The 20,591-nt window shown below is 47.2% G+C and overlaps 1 protein-coding gene across 1 annotated transcript in view; it reads right to left on the bottom strand.

The window, feature by feature from the left end:
- The window catches only part of ppm1e (protein phosphatase, Mg2+/Mn2+ dependent, 1E), a 136,369-nt gene that overhangs the window by 30,500 nt on the left and 85,278 nt on the right, over positions 1 to 20,591 (bottom strand). Inside the window, exon 2 of the mRNA XM_043718162.2 lies at positions 4,088 to 4,209. Coding sequence (XP_043574097.1) covers positions 4,088 to 4,209 — 122 coding nt within the window. The remainder of the gene's footprint in view (positions 1 to 4,087; positions 4,210 to 20,591) is intronic.

Genomic DNA, 20,591 nt, shown 5'->3' with positions numbered 1-20,591 from the left:
TGGATGGGTATATGAATAGGAAGGGTCCAGAGGTACATGGGCCAAATTCTGGCAAATGGGACTAGATTAATTTAGGATATCTGGTCAGCATGGAAGAGTTTGACTGAAGGGTCTGTTTCTCTGCTGTACAACTCTATGACTGGTACCAAGCTTCCCATGTTGTTTTATCTAACTTTATCAGGACATCTTCCTATTCTTCACCCTCCCCAACACCAGTCACCTTCACCACCTTGTATGATATTGAGACCACATACAGAAATAAATGTACAGTATATTCTGGGACCATACCATAGATGCATCATATGGACTGCAATGGTGAAAGATGGATGCTCATTCCCCCCTACTCTAGGACAATTAGGAATGGACAACAATTAATACCCAGAGATATCCATGAATGAATTAAAAACAAATAAAATAGTAGTTAGACCCCTATATTGAGACCTGTGTCAGTTCTGGGCACTATACCTCAGCAAAGTAATGTCAGCCTTGACAGTGCAGATTCACCAGAATCAATCCAGAGCTGAAGGTTAAATGTCAAGGGCAGACTGCATACAGTCGACTCGAATTCTGTTGAATTTAGAAGGTTGATGGGTGATATAATTGAAGGGTTTAATGTGATTGAAGGAGTTTGTCAAATTGATGGAGAGAAACTATTTCCTCTCGTGGCCCAGAACATGTGGGGCATCAACATTCAAGCAAGACCATTCAGGACTGATGTCCCAAAGCATTTCCGAACCCAAAAGGGGCCTGGAAACCCAGAGCTTCCCACTCACAGCAAACAAATTTAGGTTGGTGTTTGCGTAGGGAAAGAGAGGGTTAAGGGTTAATTTAAATATTTCAAAGTGAGATTGCTTGATTTTTGTCAGACACAGGGTGTTAGGGGTTATGGAATCAAGGCGAAGTTAAGATAGACATTCGCTATGCTCCAACTGAATGGTAGAAGTAGCTCAGAGGTTGAATGATCTTTACCTATCTGTATCTGTAGGTTAGGAATGTTTGGGGAGGGGGGTGATACATGTGATTGGCACAGGGTTGATGTCAGGTTGGGGATTCCGATTGGTCTCAGTGCAGGTTACGTTGGCTCGGTGGTTGGGTTTGTGATTTACTGTCCCCTACTGGAGACCTGAAACAGGCTTCAGATGCTTTCCATGGCCAAATAGCCATCAGCACTCCATGGCTCAGACCCTTCTGAAGAATTGGCAAAATCCACTGGAACATACCTATAGAATCCTGGATGGATACAGCACAGAAACACACCCCAGGAAGAGTCACTGGGGAAGGAGGAAGGGGATATCATTTTAACAAACTGCAACTGTGAGAAACAGAAGATCAAAGAATCAACCACCTACTTCCCACAGTTTCACAGAGAGAGTGGAACAGTGGTAACATCGCTACACAAGGAATTCCTAGAAGTCCAGGTTAATGCTCTGGAGAGATGGGTTCAAATCCCATTACAGCAGTGCTCAGCGGAATTTGAATTCAGTTTTTAAATGTGGAAAATAAAGCTATTGTGTAATTCTGACCATGACAACTGTCACCTTGTTATTTCATCTGGTTTGCTAATGTATTTTAGGGAAGGAAATCTGCCATCATCTGCTGGTGAGGCCTATGTCTGACCTCAAATTCACAGCGATGGGGATTGGGTCTGGACTGCCTGATTCAAGGGCAATTAAGATATGAACAAAAATTCTTCACGCTGTCAGTGTCACCCACATCCCACGTAAAGAATTGTTTAAGCTAACATGAGCAGTGACTTCCTGTTCCCCTCACCAACTCACACCTTCACCCAAAGTCAATCTCCCCTCACTTCACCCTCCCTCCTGCCACTCCCCCAGTAAAGGGGAGAGAAGTCAGAAAATGTGAACCATTGTGACAAGTTGCAGGGGTCATGTCAGAGGCACATATCACTGATGAACAATTTACTACTTGTTGTTGAAGGTGATCAATATTTAAGTAAATTGAGTGGGCGAATTGCTAAAAGATCAATGGAAGTGGGATATCCATTTGGCACTGGGAGCTGTGGCTGATGGGGAGAATTGGGCAGTGGCTGTGGATGCAGCAATAGTGTAGAGGTGTTGAGGGAGTTAGGCACGCTGCTAATCCAACAGTAATAGGGCTGGACATCACCCACATTTCACCCTGGGCAATCTACCCAGTTTTACCATTTCCCTTCATTCAGCAGTGATACAAAGGCCAGTGATAAATGAATGGGTTTGTGTTTCCAATTCACTATCTATTTGAATAAATGATAGATTGATAGGTAACTCCACGTACAATGGAGGTTAATAAATACCTCCATTCCTGGCTCAAAGAGACTCTCAGATGCTGGTATTTTAGCTACCACTGACTCATGCCAGCCTCTTCCATGACAGTTGGGGCAGATGGAGGGGGCTCTCAGGTCAGACCCTTGTGGAGTTGTCTCTGGTTACTGAGAGGTGAACACAAAATGGTGTTGGGCACTGCCAGTGCAGGTCTAAAGGAGTGCTACACTGTCAGCAGTGCCATCTCTCAGATCAGGTGACAGGTCCCACTGTCCTCTCAGCTGGGTGTAAAAGTTCCCATGGCCACTATTTTGAAGAAACACAGGGGAGATCTCCCCACCCCCTGACTCCTCGCCCTTCCCTTCTGGTGACCTGGCCAACACAACACTCATCAGTATCCCTAGAGAAGAGTATTTTATTTCTCGCGGTTGTTTCTGGGATCTTGCTCTGTAAAAAGCACCAATTTTTTGAAATATTGAAAATACCATATTACCCTGGGGCCTTCAGGTTTGATGATGATCAATTAATCACTCCTGAAACTGCCCAGGGAGCTTGCTTGTCCCGGTTGCTGCCTTTTTCACAAACTTTGATTGAAAGCCGTTACGGAAGAATCCCAAACTGAAGCTGACTAAACCCTGCGAAGAGTGTGCAGTTGAATTCACTGCAAACTACCTGGGCTGTGTATCTGGCACTAAGTCAACAGCAACTGTGCAGTGAATCCCAGCTCACTTAGTCTTAGGGGCAGACAGACAGAGAGTGAGCAGAGTGTCACTGGATCACTACTGTATTTGATGGTGATTGGAAACCATGGGCAGAACTTTAGCTTCAAGGCCCTGATCCCAACACCAGGCTATATTTCAGGTCCAGATCCTGGAAAGGTCTGCAATGTGACATATGTAAACATTAGGAGCAGGAGTAGGCCATTCGGCCCCTTGGGCCTTTGATAATATCATGGCTGGTACCATGAATTCAACTCCACTTCCCAGCTACCCATGATTTCCCTGTCGGTCAAGAATCTTCTAGACTCTGCCTGAAAAATATTCAATAACACAGCCTCCATCATTCTCTAGGAGAGTTCCAGAGACTGACGAAGGCTTGAAAGGAAACAATTCCTCTTCATCTACACCTTAAATTGGGAATCCTTTATTTATAAGCTGTGTGACCTAGTTCCAGTCTCTCCCACAGGGTGAGAATCTGCCTTGTCAAGCTCCCAAGGATCATATCTGTTTCAATGAGATTGCCTCTCATTCTTCCAAACTCCAGTGCCCAGTCTTACCAACCACTGGACAAAAGGATGAAAGGACTTCAGAGCAAAAGGAACTTAAGAAGGGTTGCTGGACCCAGGAGGTGATCTCTGCTTTCTCTCCACAAACGCTGCCAGACCTGCTGAGATTTTCCAGCAATTTTCATTTCTATTTCTAGATAATTGAAATCCCATCAAGCACCTTCAAACTTCACTCCTTCTACCACTGACGCTCAGTAGCAGCAGTGTGTACCATCCACAAGACGCACAGCAGAAATTCACCAAGGCTCCTCAGACAGCTCCTTTCAACCCATGACTACCATGGGAACACCACCCCCTGCAAGTTCCTCTCCAAGCCACTCACTATCCTGACTTGGAAATATATCGCCATTCCTTTACTGTCGCTGGGTCACAATCCTGAATTCTCTCCCTAACAACACTCCAGGTGTCCTACAGCAGGTGGACTGCAGCAGTTCAAGAAGGAAACTCACCACCACCTTCTTAAGGGCAATTAGGGATTGGCAATAAATACTGGCCCAGACAATGATGCCCATATGCCAGGGCTGATTTAAGAAATACTCACGTGTGACCCCGTCGGTCCCATCCAGAAGTTTCGGCACATAATGGAGAGCAGAAAGGTCACTCTGAAGAATTTCATTTGTTGTTGCCCTTGCCAACGCCGCAGCCAATGAGAAAGGGGCATTACTGGAAAGGAAAAGACACAGAGGTGATGACTGGATGAAAAAATGTCACTTTCCTTGACAACAGGGCTGTCTCACCTGTTCCAAAATAGATCTGGAGCCAAGGTTTGGGATAAGCTGGTGTATTGACCTGGTGCACAAATACAAACACTACTTAACAGAATTAAATAAAGCAGCAGGTTCTGGAGGAACCCATGACAGCATCTGTGGAGATAGAGATAGCATTTCAAGTTCGATATGACTCTTCTTTGGAATTCAGGTCTCTCTCTCTTCCTCTCTCTTTCTCTCTGTCAGACCGGCTGAATTTCTCCAGCACTTTCTGACTTTCTGTTTTTATTCCAGATCTCCAGCATCCACATTATTTTGCTTTAATCTTACGGAGGAAACCTTTGAAGGCCAAATGAACGTATTCAATTTTGCAGTGAACACACATCAAATTGAATGTGATCTCGTAGGCTTGATTTTGACTATCAAGGGTGATCAGAGAGAATTTACCCAGAACCTACCCCCTTGTTTTTGGTCCCTGGGTTTCTTGTCCTCTTCTAGGAGATTATATGGCCTTTGGAGAAAGTTGTTAAGTGCCAAATCATGATGCTCCAGGCATTAGGCAATGTCAGGCAGCTTTGATGGAACAACCTATATTTTCCTGTCTATCATTAGTGTGTGTAACTGACTAAAGCGGATTAGATACCAAGATAATCTTCAGGCTCACCACACTAAGGAGGATTTTGTTTGAAGCTTTTCAATATCTGGTTCTGTCTCACATCATCCCTCTCTCTTGACAAACCAGAATCCAGAAGGGTTCTGAAGAAGGGTCACTGGACCCGAAATGTTAACTTTCTCTCCACAGATGATGCCAGACCTGCTGAGTTTCTGCAGCAATTTCCGTTCCTGTTTCCTATATTTCCTCCCAGCTGGGACTTCTGGTTCTTTAAGCTTGCATGATTTTGGGAGCTTTGACTCAGGAAACTACAAAGTCCTTTTGGAGCCACTGAAATATTTTCTGGAGTGGCAGTGGCTTTTGTAAGTAGCGGCCAATTTGCAGACAGCAAGCTATCAAACAGGCAGGCTTTTGGCAATGTTGCCTGAGGGATAAATATTACCCAGGACTCCAGAGAGAACCTGTCTGAGCATCTTCAAACCAGCTTTTCAGGAACGCTTCTATCTCACCTGAGAGAATGATTGGTGTCTCTGTTTAACACAGCCTGACAAGACTGCACTCCCTCAGTACTTTGATTCTGTGAAGATTGTAGACTGGGACTTGCTGATGTTTAAATGCATAAACATTTTGTTTTCTTCTCATTTGGCATCCAACACCTTCCCAAAGATTCCCAGTTGCAATGAGACAATGGAGCTCCTGACACAATACAATGACTGGCAATGTGCTGGTCTAAGTGATCCAGTGTAATAGCAGAGAGAGGGACAGCCCCACCACTTGAATCAGCCGCTTCTGTGTAACAGCAGAGTTGGTGTGTTGTAACTGACTGAGAGACAAGCGGTTTTGCCTTACAGAGAACGTGATTGTCTGAACATCAATAATAGCGATACATTCTTAACTTGCCACAGTCTACAAGGGCAAAGGATCATTCAGGGAAGGGAATGGGAATAACAAATTAATCTAGGACAAGTAGTTCAACAGATCAACTTGTCTGTTCTCTGCTCCTGGGGCTTTTTGCTATTTTTAATCAGCATGGTAAACAGCAACATCCCAAACAGCAGATTAATGTCCAAATGGCTCATTCCACAATGGGGCATTCATTATTCCAGCAGTAACACTCCAATTCTCCCCCTCCCCACCTTTTCCCCAACTCTCCCCCTCACCCCAAACACCCCTCACTTCAACACCCCCTCACCTCAACCCCACCTCACCCCAACTCCCCTCTCACTCCAACTTCCCCCCACTTCAACTGCCCCCTCACCCCAACAACCCCCTCCCCCTCACTTCAACTCCCCCTCACCCGAACTCAGCTCTTACCCCAACTTTCCCCTTCTCCCCAACTCTCTCCCTCACCCCTTACCCCAACTCCCCCCCACTCCAACTTTCCCCTTCTCCCCAACTCTCCCCCACCCCAAATCCCCCTTTGCCCCAACTCCCCCCTCACTCCAACTTTCCCCGTCTCCCAACTCTCCCCACCCCAAATCCCCCTTTGCCCCAACTCCCCCCTCAATCCAACTCTCTCCCTCACCCGAACTCACCCCTTACCCTAACACCCCCTCACCCAACTCCCCCCACTTCAACTCCCCCTTCACCTCAACTCCTCCCTCACTCCAACTCTCCCCCTCACCCCAACTCTTCCCTTCACCCCAACTCTCCCCCTTCAACCCAACTGTCCCCTATCCCCAACTCTCTCCTCTCACGACAGCCTGTGTGCTCTCTCTCTCTCTCACATCCAGCCACACAAACACACCCACATCCACAGCAACATTTCCCACCCACGCTTCCCACATATTCACAATCACATACACACACACCCATACAGACTACAGGGTGTAGTCAGGGGTCCAATATCAGGGCTACCAGTACAATGGCAGCAGCACAAATGGCCCAATCTATGATCAAAATGTAATGAGGTTTGCTCCAAGCGCTCAGCAACAGGCATGATGAGGTGTCATTGTCGGGAGCGACAGGACAGTGCAGTTATTGCTCACCATTTTAGAGAGTCAGTCACCTTGTTTTCTGTGCGTTCGGTAGAGGATGTAACAGCAAGTGAGACATCCAACTATGTACACAGTTCTCAGTGAGAACCATCTCAGGATTTGAGATTGGTAAAAAATCAAGCATTCCTAAACAATCTCACCCTCAACTGTTCACACAATTATGGTTACATTCTGCCCATCATTAATCGCTGAGGATTGTGCTCAGCGTTTTCTATAATAGCCCAGCCATTCACAGGAATCTGGGACCTCATTTACACACTTGATCATGTTAAAATACATTTCCCACTGGGTTCTTACGGGTGTCCTCGCGATAGTTCCTCTCTCTCTCTCGGAACTTTCCCTCCTGGTCAGAAAACTCCGACCTCTCCTCAACATTTCTCTGTGACTGACATCAGAAACTCCATACAAGCCCTGTTCCTCTGCTGACACATTGAATTTCTGATACAGTAGAATCCCATTTTCCATACGCAAATTCATCACTTGCCTGTCAGATGGAGATTAACTCCCCACAGCACTGACCGTGAGCTGAGTCAGACATTAAATCTTCACCAATTGTTGAGACGTTGACAGACTGAGAGACACTACATTAAAAAGAATCTCAATCGTTGTCTAAAGGTTCCTCTGTCAATAGCTTTTATTAATCTTCAAATGGAATTAGATTCAGGCGAAAGAATTACATTACTCTGTCTTTGTACCTCGTCGTCAATGTCTTTGAAGAAAGGGTTGGATAATGACTTGCATTGAATCGATAAAATATAGTCTTTCAGCAATAAAGCTTGAAACCCCCATTCATTTCCCCTGTTGGCTCTTCACGATGTGAGATTACTGAAAGTGGTTCAGTCTAGGGCCGGTAGCATTGTATGTCAGCATTGAATGGAGGCAGAAACCAGGGTTGTCAATTGTCAAGGGGACCTCTCATCAGGCTGGATTGGAGGGAGTGGGAGTTATGTTTCTGGAGGAGGGAGTAGTGGGGAGGGGCTGACGGAGTTGAGCAATGGTGAGATAGAGGAACGGGCATTGAGGTGCAGGAAGAGAGGAGTGAGGGCTGGAGTTTGCATTCTGGAAGGGGAGATGGGAACAGTGTTGGGGGCAAAGAGATGGGATTCTGATGCCAACAATTCAGGTTGGAGGAGGGCGGTTTGGGTTCGGGGCTGAGGAAATAAACAGTTTCCTTATTGGTGTTGTGATTCTGTAGTGTGTGGTGATCACGTTCGGCTCACATGCAAAAGGTTCCCGGTTTCAAGCTGAGCAGAAACAGAGGTGTTAGTCACTCCCACTGTACACTGGGTTAGCTCAGTGCTCCGGGTGTTAGTCGCTCCTGTTATTCAGTGGGTTAGCTCAGTGCTCCGGGTGTTAGTCACTCCCACAGTACAGTTGGTTAGCTCAGTGCTCCCGGTGTTAGTCACTCCCACTGTACAGTGGGTTAGCTCAGTGCTCCGGGTGTTAGTCGCTCCTGTTATTCAGTGGGTTAGCTCAGTGCTCCAGGTGTTAGTCGCTCCTGTTATTCAGTGGGTTAGCTCAGTGCTCCAGCTCAGTGCTCCGGGTGTTAGTCACTCCCACAGTACAGTTGGTTAGCTCAGTGCTCCCGGTGTTAGTCACTCCCACTGTACAGTGGGTTAGCTCAGTCCTCCAGATGTTAATCGCAGTGGGTTAGCTCCTGCCTTGTTTGTGTGCTGCATAGAGCCATTTGCCGAGTCCATCAGGAAGGATGCGAGCCTGAGGGGGGTGACTATTCCTGGCAGTGGGGGCCTGCAGATCAAGGCCTCCCTGTACATGGATGACGTCACCATTTACTGCTCGGATCTGCTGTCCATGCACAGACTCATGTGCATATGTCACCAGTTCGAACGGGCCTCAGGGGCCAAGGTAAACCGAGGCAAGAGCGAGGCCATGCACTTCGGGAACTGAACCGACCAATCCTCAATCCCCTTCACTGTCAGGACCAACCACCTGAAGGTGCTGGGTATTTGGTTCAGGGGGGCTGGGGCGTGTGCCAAGTCTTGGGAGGAGCGTATCAGCAAAGTGAGGCAGAAACTGGGCAGATGGAAGCTACGGTCGCTCTCCATCGCGGGAAAAAACCTGGTCATCAGGTGTGAGGCACTGTCATTGCTGTTATACATGGCACAGGTCTGGCCTATTCCCAGAACCTGTGCCGCTGCAGTCACCCGGGCCATCTTCCAATTTATATGGAGATCAAAGATGGACCGGGTCCAAAGGGACTCACTGTACAAAGATCTGGGCAACGGGGCAAAAAATACACCCAATGCCACCCTCACCCTAATGGCCACCTTTGTGTGTGGCTGCATCAAGCTGTGCGTGGATCCCTGGTACGCAAACACCAAGTGTCACTACGTACTGAGGTTCTACCTGTCCCCGGTGTTGCGAAGGATGGGCCTGGCCTCGCTGCCGTGGAACGCTCCGAGTAGTTGGACCATTCCGTATCACCTGTCCTTCGTGGAAAAGCTTATGAAGAAAAACACCTTTGATCACAAGTCCATCAGGAAGTGATCAGCACATAGTATCCTTGAGACCCTTTGGGAAAAGGAGAGGGCGGATCCTATCGAGCAGTTCCCTGAGCAGATTGTCAAAGCCATTTTGCAGAATGCCTTATCGCCAGAATTTTCCAACAAGCACCAAGACATGGCTGGGCTGGTGGTGAGAAGGGCTCTGCCTGTGAGATCCTTTATGCATGACCGGACTCTCAGCCACACCACACGCTGCCCTCGAAGCGGCTGTGGGGGGGACGAGACTGTCACACACCTACTTCTGGAATGTGCCTACGCAGAAGAAGTCTGGAGAGGAATGCAGTGGTGTTTGTCAAGATTTGTCCCGAGCAGCTCCGTGACGCGGGACTCCATGCTCTACGGCCTGTTCCCCGGGATGCACACCGACCCGAACATCAACTGTGCCTGGAGGATCATCAACTAGGTGAAGGACGCTCTCTGGGCGGTCCAAAACCTGTTGATCTTCCAGCTGAAGGAGTTGACCCCGACTGAGTGTTGCAGACTGGCACATTCCAAGGTCCAGGACTACGTATTGAGGGACGCGCTGAAGCTTGGGGCAGCTGCCGCCAAGGCTTGGTGGGGAAAGGCCACCGTGTAACATCTGCCTGCCTAAGAAGAATAGGGGGCCCACGCAGTCATTTGGGCTCTGCTGACACCTCAGCTAAGTATGTAATCGCACAGATCTGATATATATGAATGAATTCTCTGTCTCTGTATACCAAGAAATGGAATGTTTATGGATGTAAGGCATGACCAATTGTACAGATTATCAAAATATTTTATGAATAAAGTATATTTTTGAAATAAAAAAAGGTTAGCTCAGTGGGTTAGCTCAGTTCTCTGGGTGGTTAGTCACTCCCACTGTACAATGGGTTAGCTCAGTGCTCTGGGTGTTAATGGCTGCTAGAGATCTTCACTGTCCCTGATCTTAGACCAAACCAAGCTGGTGAGACCAGCTCCCAGGTAAAGGCTAAGATCCAACAGATGACAGAGATATGGGGAAAGACATTGGGAATCCAATACCAGGGGCCGGTAGTGTATAAGACAGTTACTAATTCTTAATGAAGAAATTCAGGACGCATCTCTTGAATGTGAATGTGCAGCCTGGCAGGAAGTGCTGGGTATGAACAGCACTGAGGGGAAGCACATCAGGGACAACAGATCAGGAGGATATGTAGAGAAGGTGAGAGGGAACAGGGTGGGGCGTGAAGTGGTGGATGGAGGATTTATGGAGTATGACCACGTGAGCCAAACAGTCTGTTTTTGTGCCTTGAATACTATGTATTCCAAAGTTAAAGTCCCATAATTATTTTCTCACCAATGCAAAGCATCAGTGTGACAATCCATGCACCAACAACTATATACAGCACCCTCTGGACCCCCAGCCACTTTGTGCACAGCAAGATCCCACAGCCAGAAACCAGAAGAATTTCCTACTGCTCTCCTTTTCACAGTACCATGGATGTGTCACCTCCACCGGAGCAGGGTTTGGTTTAACAATGGAAGAATTTGGCATTTCCTGGCAAATTTCTCACAGAGACACAGTGTGAGCAAGAAACGTCAGGAAAGCAGTCAGAAATCTTGAGCTCAGCACAATGACATTCTTTGAATTATATCCTTTCAGCTGGCACTGATGGTGGGTATTAGATGTTACACAAACATGAACCTTATGAACGCCTTCTTTAGTTTTGAGGAATAGGATGTGCACTTTGCAATTTGAAGAGAGTGATGTCAACCCTAATAGACAGTCAATGCTGATGTGAAATGATAAGCCATCAGTCTGAAGCACTTTCACTGCTGCGGGTACTCCATGCTGTAAATGTATAGGAGCTTCTGAAAGTGCATTTGTATCTTAGCAGTATTGTTGTTGTCATGGTGCTGCAGTTGTTTAAACAACTCTCTCTCTCTCTCTCTTTCCTCTTCCTCCCACTCCATTCTTTGTCTGAATACTTATTGCTCATGAGCAGATCCTGCAACATTCCCATGAGAACCCTGATCTTAATCATTCCAGTTGGCACAAAGCTGACACAGACTCTGGTCTGGAGATGGTGCCAGAGCTCAGTGTCACTCTGTTACTGAGCTTGCTTCAGCATCTCACACCATGCATTTGTATAACACCTTTCCCAACCCCAGGACATCTCAATGCACTTTCGTCAATCTTGAGATGTAGGAAACACGGCAGTCAATTTTCACACTGCAAGATCCCAAAAACAGAAATGCAAAAAGTGACCAGTTTTGACTAGGGGATAAATGTTGGCCTGGGACACCAGGGTTAACTCCCCTCTTTAGTTTCCAGTCCAAAGGCAGATCCAACACATAGCGCCATGCTCTGGAGCACAAGCCTATTGCGGAGACTCCAAACTCCGGTCTGTGTGTATGTGAGGGCACATCCTCAGCAAAGCACTGCTGAGAATAACAGGTGAAATAGCAACTTTAACATGGATGGTACAGGATTTTCTATCCAGCTTTATTAAAAATGTGTCTTTTTTTGGTACTGTAATTATTTAACTGTGATGAGGAACTCGCCACTTGGGGAATTGAGAGGTGCAAACTCATTTCCTAACACTCTGCTCTTCAGCACAGTAATTACAAAGAGCCTTGGCTCCACCACAGTGAAGTGTTTCATTAACCTCTCAGTAGCTCTGCTCCACCGTTCCAAAAACTATTATTGAAACTGCAATGTTTATAATCATCAAGCTTTTCCACACTTCCACGAACCACCTTCATTCATTACCTGGAAGGATTGTGCAGCAGATTGGTGACCACCAGGAATTCTAGCCATGGATCCACAGAACAGGAGGAATCAAGCTTAACTTGCCAATGGGCAGAAGCACTTAAACTTCAGACCTGAGTGACGTGATTGAGTTGGGGCTTAGAGTCTAAAGGAACCAGCAAGGGTCAGAGAATGGACCAGTGTCACCAGTTGGAATGAGTGTTTAGCAGAGAGGATAAGAAGAGTCACTTCCATGTCCAAGAAACAAAGCTTCAGATGCAGAATGGTTGTAGAGATTAGGAGATGCTAATAAACACAGTGGCTACAACATCAGGTCAGAGGCTAGTGATTGTGCAACAAATAACTCACCTCCTGACTCCCCAAAGCCTGCCCACCATCGACAAGGCACAAGTCAGAAATGTGATGGAATACTCCCCACTTGCCTGGATGGATGCAATTCCAACAACACTCAAGAAACATCCAGAACAAAGCAGCCCGATTGGTACCACATCCACAAGTATCCACTCCCTCCATCCCCCCACCCTGCTCAATAGCAGCAGACTGTACCATCCACAGGATGCACTGCAGCAACTCACCAATACTCTTTAGACAATACCTTCCAAACCCAAGTGTTGTTATCTCTCGACAATTAACCTAGAAACCCAGCTAATGTTCTGGGGACCTGGGTTTGAATCCTACAATGGCAGATGGTGAAATTTGAATTCTATAAAAATCTGAAATTAAGAGTCTAATGATTTCTAACCATGAAAACATTGTCAATTGTTAGAAACCCCAATAATGTCCTTTAAGAAAGTAAACTGCCATCCTTACCTGATCTGTACTACATATGACTCCAGGCCCACAGCAAACTGGTTGATTCTCAATGACTCTCTGAAGTGGCCTAGCAAGGCACTCTGTTCGAATGCAATTAGAGATGGGAAGAAAATATTGCTCTTGCCAGTGATACCCATATCCCAGGCATTAATAGAAGAAAAATAGCCACTTCCATCTAGAAGGACAAGGACAGCAGATACATGGGAACATCAGCCTCTACAAGTTCCTCTCCAAGCTGTTCACCATTCTGACTTGGAAATATATCATCATTTCTTCACTGTCACAGCGTCAGAATCCTGGAATTCCCTCCCTAAGGGCATTGTGGGTCAACCCACAGCACACTCACTACAGCGGTTCCAGAAGGCAGCTCACCCCACACCAATCCCTATTTGCAACAAGAGATGGGCATAAAATGCTGGTGGCACGCATATCCCATGAATTAATTTTTAATAAGGAATGAGTTAAGGGTGGACTTCACCTTGTGTATAAAACAGAGAGATCAGTGATTGGAGACAAGCTCTCTTGATCTCTGGGAAATGATCTGCTGTATTCTGAGAGCTGCTGGTGCTCTCACTAATTGAGGAGTTAAGTATTAAGTATGAGGTTCACGTTGTGTGGCAGTGAGTGTGATGGTGACACATCAGACTTGTCACAGAATGTCTCAATCAGAGACTATTCCACCCACACGGCAACCTTTGCAATATGCACTATTTATGCTAATGCACATCCAAGAACACCCCAGAACAAAGTCCCCGTCCCCTCCCCGATTGCTTGCAGCAAACAGTCAATAGATACCAAATATTAATATCTCACAGAGGCTGGAGAGAAAGACAATACACAACATTGTTTCTGGAAGATGGAGAACGAAACATTAAAGAAATACACATTGCTAGAAGCAGGAACATTTCATTTCTCAGCAGTCTGACGGTCAGTTCCTCTCATATCTCAGGGCATTTTAATACTTATACCCAGACACAGTAGCCAAAAACAGTACTCAGACACAGTACCCAGACACAGTGTCCAAGCACAATATCCAGACACAGTATCCTGACACAATATCCAGACACAGTATCCAGACATAGTATCCAGACACAATATCCAGACACAATATCCAGACACAATATCCAGACACAATATCCAGACACAATATCCAGACACAGTATCCAGACCCAGTATCCAGACAAAGTATCCAGACACAATACCCAGACACAGTATCCAGATACAATATCCCGACACAATATCCAGACACAATATCCAGACACAGTACCTAGACACAGTATCCAGGCACAGTACCCAGATACAGTACCCAGACACAGTAGCCAGACACAGTACTCAGACACAGTATCCAGACACAGTACCCAGACACAGTACCCAGACAAAGTATCTAGACACAGTACCCAGATAAAGTATCCAGACATAGTAGCCAGACACAGTACCTAGACACAGTATCCAGGCACAGTACCCAGATACAGTACCCAGACACAGTATCCAGGTACAGTACCCAGACACAGTACCCAGACACAGTACCCAGACACAGTACCCAGACACAGTATCCAGACACAGTAGCCAGACACAGTATCCAGACACAGTAGCCAGACACATTATCCAGGCACAGTACCCAGACACAGTACACAGACGCAGTACCAAGACAAAGTAACCAGACACAGTATCCAGGCACAGTATCCAGACACAGTAGCCAGACACAGTATCCAGACACAGTAGCCAGACACATTATCCAGGCACAGTACCTAGACACAGTATCCAGGCACAGTACCCAGACACAGTACCTAGACACAGTATCCAGGCACAGTACCCAGACACAGTACCCAGACACAGTACCCAGACACAGTACCCAGACACAGTACCCAGACACAGTACCCAGACACAGTATCCAGACACAGTAGCCAGACATAGTATCCAGACACAGTAGCCAGACACATTATCCAGACACAGTACCCAGATACAGTACACAGACGCAGTACCAAGACAAAGTAACCAGACACAGTATCCAGGCACAGTACCCAGACACAGTACCCAGACACAGTACCCAGACACAGTACCCAGACACAGTAGCCAGACACAGTATCCAGACAAAGTAACCAGACACATTATCCAGACACAGTACCCAGACACAGTACACAGACGCAGTACCAAGACAAAGTAACCAGACACATTATCCAGACACAGTACCCAGACACAGTACACAGACGCAGTACCAAGACAAAGTAACCAGACACAGTATCCAGACACAGTAGCCAGACACAGTATCCAGACAAAGTAAACAGACACAGTATCCAGGCACAGTACCCAGACACAGTATCCGGACACAGAATCCGGACACAGCACCCAGACACCGTAACCAGACACAGTACCCAGACACAGTACCCAGACACAATATCCAGACACAGTATCCAGACACAGTACCCAGACACAGTACCCAGACACAGTACCCAGACACAGTACCCAGACACAGTATCCAGTCACAGTATCCAGTCACAGTATTCAGACACAGTACCCAGACACAGTACCCAGACACAATATCCAGTCACAGTATCCAGGCACAGTATCCAGACACAATATCCAGACACAATATCCAGACACAGTACCTAGACACAGTATCCAGGCACAGTACCCAGATACAGTACAGAGACACAGTAGCCAGACACAGTACCCAGACAAAGTATCCAGACATAGTAGCCAGACACAGTACCTAGACACAGTATCCAGGCACAGTACCCAGATACAGTACCCAGACACAGTAGCCAGACACAGTACTCAGACACAGTATCCAGACACAGTACCCAGACACAGTACCCAGACAAAGTATCTAGACACAGTACCCAGACAAAGTATCCAGACATAGTAGCCAGACACAGTACCTAGACACAGTATCCAGGCACAGTACCCAGATACAGTACCCAGACACAGTATCCAGGTACAGTACCCAGACACAGTACCCAGACACAGTACCCAGACACAGTACCCAGACACAGTAGCCAGACAAAGTATCCAGACACAGTAGCCAGACACATTATCCAGGCACAGTACCCAGACACAGTACACAGACGCAGTACCAAGACAAAGTAACCAGACACAGTATCCAGGCACAGTACCCAGACAAGAACCCAGACACAGTAACAAGACAAAGTAAACAGACACAGTATCCAGGCACAGTACCCAGACACAGTATCCGGACACAGAATCCGGACACAGCACCCAGACACCGTAACCAGACACAGTACCCAGACACAGTACCCAGACACAATATCCAGACACAGTATCCAGTCACAGTATCCAGTCACAGTATTCAGACACAGTACCCAGACACAGTACCCAGACACAGTACCCAGACACAATATCCAGTCACAGTATCCAGGCACAGTATCCAGACACAATATCCAGACACAGTACCCAGACACAATATCCAGGCACAGTACCCAGACACAGTACCCAGACACAGTACCCAGACACAGTACGCAGACACATTATCCAGTCACAGTACCCAGACACAGTACCCAGACACAATATCCAGACACAGTATCCAGACACAGTATCCAGACACAGTATCCAGACACAGTATCCAGGCACAGTACCCAGATACAATATCCAGACACAATATCCAGACACAATATCCAGGCACAGTACCCAGACACAGTATCCAGACATAGTACCCAGACACAATATCCAGGCACAGTACCCAGACACAGTATTCAGACATAATATCTAGACACAATATCCAGGCACAGTACCCAGACACAGTATCCAGACACAATATCTAGACACAGTACCCAGACACAGCATCCAGACACAGCATCCAGACACAGTACCCAGACACAGTACCCAGACACAGTATCCAGACACAGTGGCCAGACACAGTATCCAGACACAGTAGCCAGGCACAGTACCTAGACACAGTATCCAGGCACAGTACCCAGACACAGTACCTAGACACAGTATCCAGGCACAGTACCCAGACACAGTACCCAGACACAGTACCCAGACACAGTACCTAGACACAGTATCCAGGCACAGTACCCAGACACAGTACCCAGACACAGTACCCAGACACAGTAGCCAGACACAGTATCCAGACACAGTAGCCAGACACAGTATCCAGACACAGTAGCCAGACACATTATCCAGGCACAGTACCCAGACACAGTACACAGACGCAGTACCAAGACAAAGTAACCAGACACAGTATCCAGGCACAGTATCCAGACACAGTAGCCAGACACAGTATCCAGACACAGTAGCCAGACACATTATCCAGGCACAGTACCTAGACACAGTATCCAGGCACAGTACCCAGACACAGTACCTAGACACAGTATCCAGGCACAGTACCCAGACACAGTACCCAGACACAGTACCCAGACACAGTACCCAGACACAGTACCCAGACACAGTATCCAGACACAGTAGCCAGACATAGTATCCAGACACAGTAGCCAGACACATTATCCAGACACAGTACCCAGACACAGTACACAGACGCAGTACCAAGACAAAGTAACCAGACACAGTATCCAGGCACAGTATCCAGACACAGTAGCCAGACACAGTATCCAGACAAAGTAACCAGACACAGTATCCAGGCACAGTACCCAGACAAGTACCCAGACACAGTACCAAGACAAAGTAAACAGACACAGTATCCAGGCACAGTACCCAGACACAGTATCCGGACACAGAATCCGGACACAGCACCCAGACACCGTAACCAGACACAGTACCCAGACACAGTACCCAGACACAATATCCAGACACAGTATCCAGACACAGTACCCAGACACAGTACCCAGACACAGTACCCAGACACAGTACCCAGACACAGTATCCAGTCACAGTATCCAGTCACAGTATCCAGTCACAGTATTCAGACACAGTACCCAGACACAGTACCCAGACACAGTATCCAGACACAGTATCCAGTCACAGTATTCAGACACAGTACCCAGACACAGTATCCAGACACAGTATCCAGTCACAGTATCCAGTCACAGTATTCAGACACAGTACCCAGACACAGTACCCAGACACAATATCCAGTCACAGTATCCAGGCACAGTATCCAGACACAATATCCAGACACAATATCCAGACACAGTACCTAGACACAGTATCCAGGCACAGTACCCAGATACAGTACAGAGACACAGTAGCCAGACACAGTACCCAGACAAAGTATCCAGACATAGTAGCCAGACACAGTACCTAGACACAGTATCCAGGCACAGGACCCAGATACAGTACCCAGACACAGTAGCCAGACACAGTACTCAGACACAGTATCCAGACACAGTACCCAGACACAGTACCCAGACAAAGTATCTAGACACAGTACCCAGACAAAGTATCCAGACATAGTAGCCAGACACAGTACCTAGACACAGTATCCAGGCACAGTACCCAGATACAGTACCCAGACACAGTATCCAGGTACAGTACCCAGACACAGTACCCAGACACAGTACCCAGACACAGTACCCAGACACAGTAGCCAGACACAGTATCCAGACACAGTAGCCAGACACATTATCCAGGCACAGTACCCAGACACAGTACACAGACGCAGTACCAAGACAAAGTAACCAGACACAGTATCCAGGCACAGTACCCAGACAAGAACCCAGACACAGTAACAAGACAAAGTAAACAGACACAGTATCCAGGCACAGTACCCAGACACAGTATCCGGACACAGAATCCGGACACAGCACCCAGACACCGTAACCAGACACAGTACCCAGACACAGTACCCAGACACAATATCCAGACACAGTATCCAGTCACAGTATCCAGTCACAGTATTCAGACACAGTACCCAGACACAGTACCCAGACACAGTACCCAGACACAATATCCAGTCACAGTATCCAGGCACAGTATCCAGACACAATATCCAGACACAGTACCCAGACACAATATCCAGGCACAGTACCCAGACACAGTACCCAGACACAGTACCCAGACACAGTACCCAGACACATTATCCAGTCACAGTACCCAGACACAGTACCCAGACACAATATCCAGACACAGTATCCAGACACAGTATCCAGACACAGTATCCAGACACAGTATCCAGACACAGTATCCAGGCACAGTACCCAGATACAATATCTAGACACAATATCCAGACACAATATCCAGGCACAGTACCCAGACACAGTATCCAGACATAGTACCCAGACACAATATCCAGGCACAGTACCCAGACACAGTATTCAGACACAATATCTAGACACAATATCCAGGCACAGTACCCAGACACAGTATCCAGACACAATATCTAGACACAGTACCCAGACACAGCATCCAGACACAGCATCCAGACACAGTACCCAGACACAGTACCCAGACACAGTATCCAGACACAATATCCAGACACAGTATCCAGACACAGTACCCAGACACAGTACCCAGACACAGTACCCAGACACAGTACCCAGACACAGTATCCAGTCACAGTATCCAGTCACAGTATCCAGTCACAGTATTCAGACACAGTACCCAGACACAGTACCCAGACACAGTATCCAGACACAGTATCCAGTCACAGTATTCAGACACAGTACCCAGACACAGTATCCAGACACAGTATCCAGTCACAGTATCCAGTCACAGTATTCAGACACAGTACCCAGACACAGTACCCAGACACAATATCCAGTCACAGTATCCAGGCACAGTATCCAGACACAATATCCAGACACAATATCCAGACACAGTACCTAGACACAGTATCCAGGCACAGTACCCAGATACAGTACAGAGACACAGTAGCCAGACACAGTACCCAGACAAAGTATCCAGACATAGTAGCCAGACACAGTACCTAGACACAGTATCCAGGCACAGTACCCAGATACAGTACCCAGACACAGTAGCCAGACACAGTACTCAGACACAGTATCCAGACACAGTACCCAGACACAGTACCCAGACAAAGTATCTAGACACAGTACCCAGACAAAGTATCCAGACATAGTAGCCAGACACAGTACCTAGACACAGTATCCAGGCACAGTACCCAGATACAGTACCCAGACACAGTATCCAGGTACAGTACCCAGACACAGTACCCAGACACAGTACCCAGACACAGTACCCAGACACAGTAGCCAGACACAGTATCCAGACACAGTAGCCAGACACATTATCCAGGCACAGTACCCAGACACAGTACCCAGACACAGTACCCAGACACAGTAGCCAGACACAGTATCCAGACACAGTAGCCAGACACATTATCCAGACACAGTACCCAGACACAGTACCCAGACACAGTAGCCAGACACAGTATCCAGACACAGTAGCCAGACACATTATCCAGGCACAGTACCTAGACACAGTACCCAGACACAGTACACAGACGCAGTACCAAGACAAAGTAACCAGACACAGTATCCAGGCACAGTACCCAGACACAGTATCCGGACACAGAATCCGGACACAGCACCCAGACACCGTAACCAGACACAGTACCCAGACACAGTACCCAGACACAATATCCAGACACAGTATCCAGACACAGTACCCAGACACAGTACCCAGACACAGTACCCAGACACAGTACCCAGACACAGTATCCAGTCACAGTATCCAGTCACAGTATTCAGACACAGTACCCAGACACAGTACCTTGACACAGTACCCAGACACAATATCCAG

The sequence above is a fragment of the Chiloscyllium plagiosum genome, unplaced genomic scaffold, assembly GCF_037043375.1.
Source record: "Chiloscyllium plagiosum isolate Xiang-an unplaced genomic scaffold, Cpla_swu_hap1 HiC_scaffold_31, whole genome shotgun sequence".
In the NCBI taxonomy this organism is placed as follows: Eukaryota; Metazoa; Chordata; class Chondrichthyes; order Orectolobiformes; family Hemiscylliidae; genus Chiloscyllium; species Chiloscyllium plagiosum.
The sequence above is the reverse complement of the archived record's forward strand: the minus strand, read 5'-3'. Positions and strand labels throughout refer to the sequence as shown.